The 12,928-nt window shown below is 38.5% G+C and overlaps 1 protein-coding gene across 3 annotated transcripts in view; it reads left to right on the top strand.

The window, feature by feature from the left end:
• Window positions 1-12,928, top strand: part of MYLK (myosin light chain kinase) — a 221,856-nt gene that overhangs the window by 84,776 nt on the left and 124,152 nt on the right. For all 3 annotated transcript variants that reach the window (XM_075028799.1, XM_075028800.1, XM_075028798.1), the window contains 3 exons: window positions 7,361-7,568; window positions 9,401-9,449; window positions 12,360-12,525. In XM_075028799.1, the coding sequence (XP_074884900.1) occupies window positions 7,361-7,568; window positions 9,401-9,449; window positions 12,360-12,525 (423 nt within the window). The remainder of the gene's footprint in view (window positions 1-7,360; window positions 7,569-9,400; window positions 9,450-12,359; window positions 12,526-12,928) is intronic.

Raw genomic sequence — 12,928 nt, 5'->3', positions numbered from 1 at the left:
TGCCTGAAGAATGAGTTGTAGCATTTGGTGGTGCTTTGCCGATGATTGATTCTACTTTCTAATTTTGATTCTATGTTCTAATTTTGTTTCTTTTTTATTGTTGCTGGTTTTGGTTGGGGTTTCTTTGTTTAGGTTCGGGGTTGGGGTTTTTTTGGCAAGACAACGGTCTGTTTGAAGGCCTGTGTTGTCATTTTTCTCTCCCTGCTCCACACCATTTGGGAGAAGAAACAGATAATTGCACACACCAGTTGTGAAGACTTACATCTTCAGAGTTGTGCTCCAGTTAAGGTTACGCCCAAAGAACTAATTTATGAGGACTGTGTGCATGTTGAACAAGAAACCTAAACACCAGATGTAGAGTACCAGAGTTCAGCACTTGAACAAAAACATACCCAAGGCTTACAGAAAGACCATTACCGTTTCTTGTACATACAATAGGTAATGCTTTGAAGTGAGCTATGTTTAGTCCTAGCATGTATTCCATTTTTGCTTTAAATGAGGCAATTGTAGATTCTGGACTGCTCTGTAGAAGAGGTAGGTTATTTGCTTTGTTTGCAAGGTCATAGCTAAGTCTCCAAATATTTAACATTTTCATGTTTAACCTTGCCAGGCAAGTTCTCTGTTTTAGAAGCAAGCTTTTAAAATGGATAAACTATTCTTGAGATATGGTTTGTGCGTGTTTAAAGTCTCAGAAGGAGCTTAGCAATGTATCATGTCCGATTTTCTTTATCAAGAACATCTGCTGTTCATTTGTGAAAGCAAACTGCAGCTTGAGCCTAACAGAAGCTTTGTTACAAGACTTAAAAAAGAGCTGCACTGGCCAGAACCATGTTTCCCACCTACACTAACCAAAAAAATTAAATTAAAATAAAAATATGCCACCTGTTAGGTGGGGTTGTAGTCACAATGTTCATGTTGTAGTATCCACAGGTTTATAGTACTTTTTTCCTAAGACTGACATTAAGAGTTCACATCAGTATGAACTATTACAACAAGAAGTAGCTCTTTTTGTTAGAGAGCACAGACCTGTTCCCATAGACAGGGCATGTGTTACGGTGTATCCAGTTCTTAGCATCCTCTGCTAAGTTTGCTCTCAGGTACTTCATTCCCCTCACAAGTCTTTTGATCAAGGTGCAGATCCAAAAACTCTTGGGTCTTGATTCAAGGAAAATAGAGGACACTGGCTAGAGTCTGATGACTATGGGAAACACCTCTTTTTTTGTAGGACCTAGGATGAGCCACATCCATAGAACAGCTGTTACTGTCTGGATTGAATCTCTTGGGGCTGCATGAAAGTCTTCAACTGTATGACCTTCAGATGAGCCCATCTAATACATAACTTGCAATAAAGTGAATAATATTGCATTTTTGCTGATACCTAGACATTGGAAGAAGAGGTACACTATACACAATCTCTACCACATTTCAAGTGTAAGTGCAAGTGCTTTATATTGTTTTTTCATATATCTTCACTTCTTTGAGTAGAATTACACTTAAAAAATTTGTCATGCTACTTAATCACTTTTCTTCTGTTGCCGAGTCCCTTCTTTTTTTGTGTTAGGCTTTTGTTTGCAGGCAGCACAATAAAGGTCAAGGTTTGTCAAATATTCTGAATGGTTTTCCACACCTCCCTTGACATCTCCTCCTGGTGTGACTTCTACTGATCTGCCCAAAGCATACATTTGGGAGCTCAATGGTAACATCTGGTAACTATAACTGAGGCTATCCTCATTTTATCCCTTTGCAATTTCTGATCTCTGTGGCCTTTTCTGAGATGTAGTTCCCAGAAATTGCTGGCTTCTGGTTGAAGGTGGGCATGGAACAGATAGGCTACAAACCCTTCTCAAAAAGTTACCTCACTCTGGCATTCCTTAATGTTACGATAGGCAGGCAGCCAAATAAGCAAAACACTTGCTATTCATCTAAAGGAGGCCACTGCTGTCAGATATCATCTACCAACCCACTGGCCAGTTTCTCTTAAAAGTCTATTTTTTGTCCTATCCACTGTGGATGTAGGAAACAGTTTATTCTCTTCTGCTTTGCACATACCTTTATGCATTAGAAAACATTTCTCATTATTGCTATTTTTCTTATAAGACTTGTTACCCAGGTCATCCAAACTTTGTTTTCGTGTTGTTTTAATGCTTCCAGACACTACAGTCTGACTGTAAATGTGCTAGCTACACTACTAACCATCAGCGTTTTTAATAAATTATTTCTCTGTGTTGCAATGAATGAGATACAAGCTAAGAGCATCACTTTTAATAGCCTCAGGGGCTGCATATCCCTAAAATTCTCAAGACAAGTGGAAAAGCATATTTTTGCTTTATCAGTGCACATATTAATTAAAACAACAAAAAATTCCATACATTTTCTCTAAGAAGTACATTCTGTATTTTTCATCTTAAATATAAATAGGCACTTTATAAATAGGCACTTATGATACCAAGTTCTTCTCACTGAGAACCATGGGTCAAAAAGCAGTGTCACTTAGCTACAGGAGCAGCAAACCTGCTTATTTTAGGATGTTAAATACTACCTACTATACTCTGTTATTCTTTAACAGCCTACAAAGGGGACAACCTTCCTCAAAAAGCAGCAAGGTATGCAAATTGGATTGGAAGCTACATTTTAAATAGCATGTAAAGTATAAAAAGTTGAATAGAGAATATTTCTGTCATTCAAAGGTAAATTCAAAATCAGTTTTCTTTAAATGGATTGAACCACTCAAATACAACTGATTCTTTTATTCAGTGATTGAGTACTTCACATACATAGGTCTTAATTCTGGATTTTGTGGAATTAAAGGCAAAGGTAGTCTACAGAAATAGCACAACTGAACACTATGTGCTGATAGAATCTGAATGTTTTAAAATTCTGACTTCATGGGAGAAGGATTGTCTCTTGAGAGGAATTTTAGTCATTAGTGGAATTCATATTGCAGCATATGAAATCATCTCTATGAGGGGAGTTATTTTGAATAGCAACTTCGTAACAGTTGTATCATTGCCAGTCTTAGTACAACTTTTGTTGTGCCTGTCTATATATGATGTAATTTGGGGGAATTTTGCAAAACAAGACATCTTTTTGATAGCTGTTTTCTTTCTGATCTCATTGCTTGTGTGTTGATGTGACCTTGAGCAGCAACATAGGACATTTATCTAGTCCTTAATGTCAAGCACTGAACACCTCAGCCAGTATAATGAACATAATGTTAGAATATGTCATGTAATGTTTGCCATCATTTCCAATAGTCTTAAAGTGTCACTGTCAAAGTGAGCAACACTCAGTAATAGTACACACCCCATCAGTGTTTCACAGTTACTTACACTTTGGTTTATTGTCAGTTATGGTTAACTCTTTTTGGGTGCTGTGGATTTGCGTTCATTGTCAACCTCACTGGAGCCAGAAACAGTTATTACAAAGCAGGATATGACTTTGAAGTTAAAAGCATGAGCCAAAAGAGTGTGTCTCATTGCCCTAAACTGCTACTGCAACTGTGATGCATTTAAATAGACAAACCTATGTTTTTTTGAAATTGGTATATAAACAGCTCTTTTATGGAGCAGAGATATAGGCCAAGTTTTAGAAAATCTTTCCTGCCCTTTCAAACAAGAAAAAGGGTCCCTGAATAAATTTGGCATTGGTGGTCTCTGAATGCCTTTAGGTTTGTGACAATAGGGACTAGTTTGTAGCAGCACATTTTTTAATAATACTATCCTTTAGTGTTCAGCTTCAATAGATTTGTTGTATTTTTTTCTCCTTATTTCTTTTATTTTGGAGCCTAGTGCCATCCCTTTTCTATAGCATTCCCCCAGACCTAGATGCAGAACTGAATCTTAACTCTGGAAGTTTCACAGGCAACAGGTTCTCTCAGCTCTTTCCACTTGCTGTGTTGATGCATGGAGCAGAAGGCCTGTTTCATCTTAGCAGACTTTTCCAAGAAGACTGAGCAGTTGATGGGTCCAGACAAAAGCTCAAAACTCATGTTTGTGCTAATACAGGGGTTATTTGCTGCTTGCTGTCAATTTTCCACTTGTTAGTGTTGTAGAGCAGGTAAAGAAAAGCTGTAGCCACTGGGACTGGCAATACTCACACAGGCCAAGCTGTAAATAAAGGTTATAGCCTTCTGCTGTTGGGCATTAAATAAGCAGATAAATTTCTCTTTGCTGTGGATTTATTCAAGGCAGATGTTTTTAGTGAGCTCTGGAAAGGTTAGGGAGGAATATAAAACCTGCTGCAGTTCTGGAATTGATCCATTAGGATCAAAACCTAGTAACCAGTGATTCGTTTAAGGGTCCCTGACACTTTTATGGCAAGACTATGTATTTCAGAGAGGGCTGGCTCAGTTTGAAACACATTCCATACCCAAACCTGAAATAAATCCTTGCAACAGAGCAATTCTGCAAACTTCTGCTATCCCATCATTTCATTTTTGACAAAAAATAAAAGAAAAAAAATACAGTGTTTGGGAAGGGAGTGACTCATCCTTTTGAAAGGAAATGGCATGCTGATCACCTGTGTTAGTGATTTTCTGTGTGGCATTTCCTCAGCGTAGAGGTGTGGATGAGCAAAATAATACAGACATAGCAAGCATAAAATCAACACGCGTGGAAGAAACGGAAAAATACTTAATGTAGACTTAGACATGTGATACTAGAAGGGCATGTATAATGCTCTACCAGAGCTTGAGAGGTCAGGTAAAAATGGCCTTGTGTGGTTCAAGAGGGACTTAACAATATGATAAAATAAAAAGAAAAATGGAAGGAAGGTGTTTCCCATTGCTTCAGCCGCAATTGTTCCCTGGGATAAGTGATGGAAGGCTTATGCTTGGGAGCTTTGAAGCTGGGCTGAAGAATACCGAGAAGAAAACACCAGGAGGAATGATCGTGAATTGGAAAAAATAGTAAATATATTAGGTGATGTGTAATTGATGACATGTATTCACAGGCCAGAATCGCAGCAGCTGTAAACAGATGTGGCTAGACTAGCGTTAGTAAAGAGGTTGTGATGTAATGCACTGAAAAGGTGGTTCTTTCTTCACACCAATTCAAGTGCTACTCTGTCATTTTACTGTATTGTATTACTTGAAATAGCAGTTTCAAAGTCATTTTGCCTCAACTATTTTAAATTCAAGGAAATCATAATATCCAGTGAAGCAAAAATGAGAGGTAGAAACTCCATTCTGATATACTCTCTGGCTTTGGGTAAGTAAAGTAATCTCTTTTGGTTTCTTAATCTAAAATGAAAAGATAGGTAGGAGAGCGTTGACAAGTTAGTAGTAAGAAACAGTTCTTTGGTACAAGCCACTTTCTGTACCAGTGAGCACATTATCAGCTAACAAGAGTTACACTACTGTAAAAGTCTCACATTGATGCTTCACAACTCCATTTTTCTGAAAACAAGATGTGCTGAGAAAGGTATTCCTGGGAGCCTGCCCTCCAATGTGCTGGAGTATGGGGTATGGCTGAGTGGGAGCTGCTGTTTTTCAGAAAGCACAGGAAAGAAAAGGCATGGCTGCAAAGAGCTTTAGAAAGATGCTGTGGTATTTTTAAGCAGCAGTCGATTCCCCATTGTGCAAGATCCCACAATGCTTTCTTCATAGAACATGGCTCTTAGGTAAAGATGGAGTCAGAAAGAACTTAAGAAGTTTGTACCAGAAGTGGAAAGTTTCTCCAGCTTATTCAGCATATTCATGCTCTTGGCAAACATTAATGTCCTCTCTCTGTATATTGAGTAAGTAGTGCCAGGAAGAAGGGGTCGCCACATCACTGGCAAAATTAATTTGTCTGAACTGATACCCAAGGATTAAAGGAAAGAGAAAAATTTCTGACAGCTGTAGGTTAAGCTCCAACAGATGAGAAACTCAGCTGGAGTGAGGTGGGGCTGGATTAAAAATGAAAGGTTTTGAAAGAAGAGAACCAAGAATGGGTAAGTTTGGTTGGCTAAAGATTGTAATTTGGAAAGTAAGTGCTGTGCCGTCAGAAGAAAGCAGAGCTGAAATGCGGACTGGAAACTGAGAGGAGAATGCTGGGAGGAATTTGCACAAGCCACAACCAAGCCTTCTTCAAATCAAGACAGATCATCAATATTTTGCCCACCTGGAGGTTGAAGAAACTTCCTGTTCAGTTGCCAAGATTTGATAATGTAGTTCAAAATGCAACATTGCTCCTTTGCCAGTGAGCAAACACAGCCACAATTATTACTCATCCCAGCTCATCTTGATCCACTCAATTACTTCATGACATGTAGGCAAAGGATCAAAGAGTCGGAAGATGGAGAGCTAACACATCAGAATGGGGGAATTGGAAAGAAGGGGGAAATACTGTAATCAGGAGTTGTTATGATGACTGGGGAAGTGTGCTAACAGTTAACACATACTAAAGTGACCTTCAAAGAGGATGGCATGTCTCATAAAGCAGAGGAAGAACCTTTGTCTGAGGAGTTAATTCTCTGGTGGAAACTGGTGTATGTCTGCTTTTCCCACTTTTTTACAAAAGAAAGACACAGATCCTCAGCAGGTTTCAACAGCTCGATTGAAATCGATAACTCCATTCTCCGTTATACCAGCTGAGAATCTGCCTGCAAATCTGAATGTATCATTAATGCCATAGCAAGCAAGGATATATTAATATGGTTGCGATTTAATGAGCACAGGACTGGTTCATTTTGTTGAAAACTCTTCTTTGGGCTACCAGTAGAACACAAAGCTCTTTAAGTCGAGCAGTGTGTTTGTGTGAATATGTCTAGGTCTTTATAATCCCCGTACCACCATAACATGAGAATGACCCTTAATGATACTTTATCAAATTGCAACTCCTTATCTTCTGCTTTTAAAGATCAAGACAAAATTTTGTATGTGTCTGCATTTCTTGACTGTATATTGTCAGGAGCTGCTATATCTCAGCACATTTGAAAATTAGATGGCTCCATACAGATTTACAATATCAGCCTAATCCTTAGCAGCAATGCTAGAAATTTTTGGTCTAGATACCTTGCAGTCTTGCATACTTAGAGGTATAGTAGCACTACTGCCCTTGAGTCTCTGAACAACGGGGACCCAGGTGTCAGGATTCTTCATTGGCACCGTCACTATGTTTCTGCAGGTAAACCATTCTAGTGGAAAACTTTTCTGTGTAGGTATCTATTTGCCTGACTAGTCTTATGATCTTAACAGTTTGATTTATCCAAGAGTTTTTTCATTTCGTTATGTTCTGCCATTTGGCTTGCAAAGAGTATGTGTTTAACAGCTCCTGTGTCAAGAACTTTCCACTGCATTGCTAAATGTCCAACATTTCTTCCTAATACCATCATCTGTTATGTTTGCCTTCTTCCTCCACTCTCTCTCACATATTTCCAGGTCAGAGGCTACCCTGAGCCTCAGATCACGTGGTACAGAAATGGGCATCCTGTCCCAGAGGGAGACCATTATGTCGTGGACCGCAGCATTCGGGGGATATTCAGCTTGGTAATCAAAGGTGTACAGGAAGGTGATGGTGGTAAATACACCTGTGAGGCTGCAAATGATGGTGGGGTTCGTCAAGTGACTGTGGAACTGACAGTGGAAGGTAAGAGGATACTTATACTGTTGTTGTGATGATTATAGAGTTTAATTAAATGAACAAGCTGGGTTAAACTGTCTGGTTAAAATCACAAATGTACACACATGCTACCTCGCTGGTGCAAGAGTAAGATACAGTAATTGCATTTCACAGTTTAAGACATTTTGCGGGGAACTACATGTCTATAGCTAGATATAATGTGCGTTCAGTTTCAGATGTGTATGAGGATGCCCAGGTAACAAAAGACCTAGCTTTAAAGACTTTGCTTTAAACTTTGTAATTTTCATGGAAGCCACTACTCCGGACAGAAACAAAGGCCTGGAAAGTTAGCATTTTCTCTCAAGCAGTAAAAACTGTGGCGATATTGGTTGCTTCACAGCCTATCAGATAGGCACAGTGAGCCAATGGGTTTCTGGACTTCTCCATGCATGCTTCCATTTGCTAAGCTGAACGCCTGGTTGTAATTGCATGCTTAATGTCACACAGGAAACAGCCAAGATCAAACCCAGGAATTTTTAAGAGAACATCTGTATATTAGATAGTTGCAAACTGCCAAATTTAAAATTTAAAGAGTGACACAAAGCCAGGGAAGGATGGAAATTAATTGTACTGCTTCTCTCTTTGCAATTTGGTCATGTCAGAGATCTGTTGAATATCAAAGCTTCTCAGGTCACAACTTTGTGTTGAATTCTTGAAGCAAAGCAAAAATCCACAGCAGTCCTGAAACAATCAGCATTTGGGTTTATTCAGAGTCAAAATCTCTAACAGATATCCTCAGAGTACATACTGAAATATGCATAGATCTGGCATGATTGTTAATGCATCCTGTTGTAAAAATTGTGCAAAATCTCTTTTCCCCCCCTAGTTTCAAATTGTGACAACTTTTGAGTGACAACTTGCATGGAGGTGGAGGATTTTTTAAAGCTGTTTTTATATCAGTTTTTCTGACCTCAGCTTTGCTGCAGTTTAAAAGCAATTTCATGGCAGTACCAAATGACTGAATTTCTCAGAGTTTAAGAATTACGCAGTCTTTATTCTAAAAATCCCTCTATGCATCAAGACAGCAAAGCTCAGATTTTTTCCTATCCTTAGCAAAGATATCTATGTGGGGCTGATTGCTACTTGAAAAAATGAGTGACTGAAACACAATCTAGTCTTTCCATCCTGCCTGGCTTTCCTATCTGACAGCAATGTAGGTGCTTATAAGGCTCTAGAACAAATATTTTTTCACAGCCATCAAAGCTGTTTGTTTCATGCTACCACTTTGGATCTACCCCAGGTCACTACCCTTTTTTAATGTGCCAAAGCTACCAGGAATGCTTTGTGCAGTAGATGGTGATGAGCTTACACGACTTTGTACGCATCTCCCTACTGCTCACACCAGCAAGCATGATGAACTATAGTGCTTCAGAAAGAATCATTTTACAGAAAAGGTAGTCTGGGCTAGCACAGGACTAAAAAACAAATCAAGTAAAGTCCAACCTCTTTCAGAGCCCAAACCACTTTTTTTTTCTATCTTAATTTGAATTAGTGCTGCACTGTAGAAATTAGACACAGCGTTTCATTCACTTGTTTAAAAATATTCTTGCATGCATAATCTGCAGTGTTGTTACTACTGAGGCAAGGGGTTAGCTGGTAACTCCGCTAAAACTTGTTTTTGAAATTGGAGAGCTTAACTTTGGGCTACAGATGACATAACCTTATACTGCAGGTGTTGCATTCCTCCTTTATGTTTGAAACCTGGAGAAATGCATATTTTACATAGTCTTTAGTATCTGTAATTCCCAATGGTCTTGACAAAACTTCTGACTTCCTGTCTTTCTGTCTTATGCTTACAGGAAACTCCTTGAAGAAATACAGCCTGCCATCCAGTGCCAAAACCCCTGGGTAAGAAGTCCACTGGCTTTGATATTTTTTAACAAACACCTAAATATGTTTTGGTAGAAGAACAAGTAAAGTGGCTGTTTCTAAAGAATAACCACTTCTCTGGATTTTAAGTGCTTCTTGCATTTTGTCTTTAGCTCTGATTCACTTTGAGGGCCAGTCAAAAAGGGTTGGATTCTTATCTAGTTTTCAGCAATTCCTCACTGGAAACATATCCACAAGGCTCCTTACCTGTGCAATAATCAGAGGTAATGGAGGAAAGCAAAGCCTGGTGATTGATGACTTAGTTCTGCATAGCATTGCATTGGAATAGAGTAACTGTTTGGCATGATTTCTCACACTTGTGAGATGAGGATAGCAAGAATGGCTGGGCTCTTGGAGGCAGTGCAGTGCCAGCTACTGAAAACAAACACTTCGATATCTGTGAACTCAAATGCTCTAAGTTCAAATCTCAATTTATCCCAAACAGAATAGCTACTATGAGAGCTGCTCTGTTAGTAAAATGGTTGAGGCTGTCAGGAAGACATAAGTAGCTTGATACAGCTACTGCTCCCTCATACTGACAGGAATTAATCTGGTTGAAAAGAGAACAATCTGCTGGTATCTGCAATGTTGCACCCTCTTGTCTCTGCTCTCTGATATTCAGAAATCCTTCCCCACATCTTCCATAATCTGACAGTCTCCTTATAAAGCCAGAGCAAATACTGCTTTAAGAGTCATCAGTAAGAAAGAAAAGCAACTGAAATCAGCACTGTCTCACATATAATTTAAGTATATATTTCCAAGCAACACAGTGGGTAAACTGTAGTCCAGAAGAAAGGATTGTTCTGGTTTGGAGTGACTTAGCAAGAATAGTTTGGAGTAACTGTTAGCAAGAATGGGTTGATAGGGTGATCTACACTGGCACACAGAAGAGCCTTCTTGCTGTCATGTAGTTTCTGCACTTCACTAAGCACTTACAATTAAGTGAATGCCACTGTTTTAAAAGCCCCAGGCCTAATTATTCCAAAAGCTGAATTAATTTCTTTATAAGTGGCTTGAATTTAAGCAGAATTATTTCTGATTTATATGCCTGGACTGTGTCACTCTGGATTATGTTTCTGATTATGTTAGTGATCAGAATACAGATAGTTAAAACTGAAGATTTTAATTTCATCATTGATATGAATATTGTTTATGTATATTTTGAATTTTAAAATTAACTGAGATTACAACAGTGAAAATAGTAAGTGAAACTGAGTAATCAGGAAGGCTTTTACATAATAATGTCTGAAATGTACTACTAGAAATACACACATGCTAAATAATCAAAGCAAGAAAGGACAGGTTTTATTATACATTCAGACTTTCCAAAGCACTATCCTAATCCATTGCATGGAGTTAGAGTGATTTTCCTCACTTTTCATTCTCATGTGTTTTACTCCTACTCACTATTAATAATTTTATGGCATGGAAAGTTTATGCCTTGCATAAACAGGGAGGAGGGAAAAGAAAAAAAAATTACATTTCAGTTTGTGTTTATCTAGGAGACATCCATAAAGCTGCAGGCTAGCTGGTAGTTTATTTTCTTTTAATGCATTAGTATGTGTGTATAGATACATAAATACAGAAACACCACCTAAAGATGGTCACTAAAAGACTTCTTTAATACACATTTATCCTCTTCTTCAGTGGTGGCACGAGGAAGATGACATTAAAAGTTATCAGTTAATTATGTGATGAAGTGTTTTCCATTTTAGCATATTGTGGTCACCCTTCTCTCCCAAGACTTTTTGCTGGTCCTCTTGTCCATGTAAATCCTTTCATTATGGTATTGTCTCTTACTTAGAAACCTCGAGCTGCCTATATGGCAATCATCATGTCTTGGCAGCACCTTGGACTAAGGCAATGCAGTCACTGTTAGTATCTGACACCTGGTAGAAATGGTGAGATATTGACACATCTTACTTGCATGTGGTAAAATGCCATCTGGAAAAGGCAGCCTTGAAAATAGTTCAGTTTGCTTGAAATTAAAGGTAAAAAAAAAAAAAAGAAATCACCATCTGCTAATGTGTGCTTTTGCTGTACCAGAGCTTCAGAGCAAAGAGTGTAAGTGTTCCCTTTGACATTAACAGACCTGAAGTTGCACCTTTTTTTTTATTTTTCATGCTATAATGCTGCTTGATGTTTTATGTTTTATGGCTGTGTAACTGAGGGATTTGGACTGCAGTCACTGATGTCACTCTAGTTTCATTCCACATGTCGTTTCCCAGCTGTGCCATCCACGTCAGTAGAGCTGGGCATTTACACTTAACAGATGTTCACCTGGGATGAGTGTACTTTGGTTTTGTGCCCTTTTCATGTTTGCTTTGCAAACATTGTAGTGAACGAGATTCCAAACAGAAGCCTTCCCCAAACAAAAAATATTTACTAGGACATGTCAGAAATGTTGCAAAACCAAGTTGCTGATTCATAAACCAGAAATTACTGTGTCATTGCACACAAAGTCAAAAGAAATTCCATAATAAAGAACTGTGAACAGTGAACAAGTATGCACAAATAATCTATTAGGAGGCAATTAAGAAACAGAAAATGGGAAAAACTAAATGAATGCAGTGTTTCCTATCATTTGGTTTGCCCAGCTCTGCTTATAAGCAACTGAAATTGTCCCCAGTATCTGTTATGTGAGTTATGTGTATGCTGGTTGAGGGTGTGTAGCATCATACTATTCAGTTGCATGAGGAGTCAAGAGCAGTCATTATCAGCATTTCCATTTTTTCCACTGGCCAAAAAAATATGTAACTATAATCTCAAGTACCACCAATTACATACCCTTGTTGGCAGACTACTCGTCTAAAACACTTCCTGAAGTGTGCTCTAACCATGACAGCTTCCAGTTCTTCTGTAAACCCAGGATGTCAATTGCCTTTCCAGGGGAAGACTTACTGTTCCATCTGTGGAGCATAGGCCAAGCATCTGGGGAGAGAGTCCACCCAAGTTTGCTACAAAACCTAATAGAGTTGTTGTGCGCGAAGGCCAAACAGGCAAATTCTCATGTAAAATAACAGGACGACCTCAGCCTCAAGTAACTTGGTTTAAGGTATGATTTCCAAAAAAAAATAATGTTTTCTTTCCCTTTTGAAATTTTGTGACTTGAAAGGATGAAGTGCACTTGCCACTGCAAATTATCATGGCGAGAATTTACATACAAGGAGAGACATATTATTCCTCATTTTTATGCTGAATGAACTCACAAAAGGCAATAGCATTCCTTCTCAGTATCAACTTCTCCCTTATCTCTGTCATTGTTGAAAATATTTGTACAAAAAAAATCACCTGAAAGCACGAGACAAGATCCAGGTTCCATTAGAAAAATAGCAAGTATGGGACATACTTGCCCAAAGACCTTACTAACTAGATAAAAGAAATAGATAAAGGATGGAAAATGTGGATATTATCATCTCTGTTTTATAGAGAAGGTCTGCAGGGATTTAATGCTTTGA

The sequence above is a fragment of the Buteo buteo genome, chromosome 5 (assembly GCF_964188355.1).
Source record: "Buteo buteo chromosome 5, bButBut1.hap1.1, whole genome shotgun sequence".
In the NCBI taxonomy this organism is placed as follows: Eukaryota; Metazoa; Chordata; class Aves; order Accipitriformes; family Accipitridae; genus Buteo; species Buteo buteo.
This window is presented reverse-complemented; position numbering and strand designations above follow the sequence as displayed.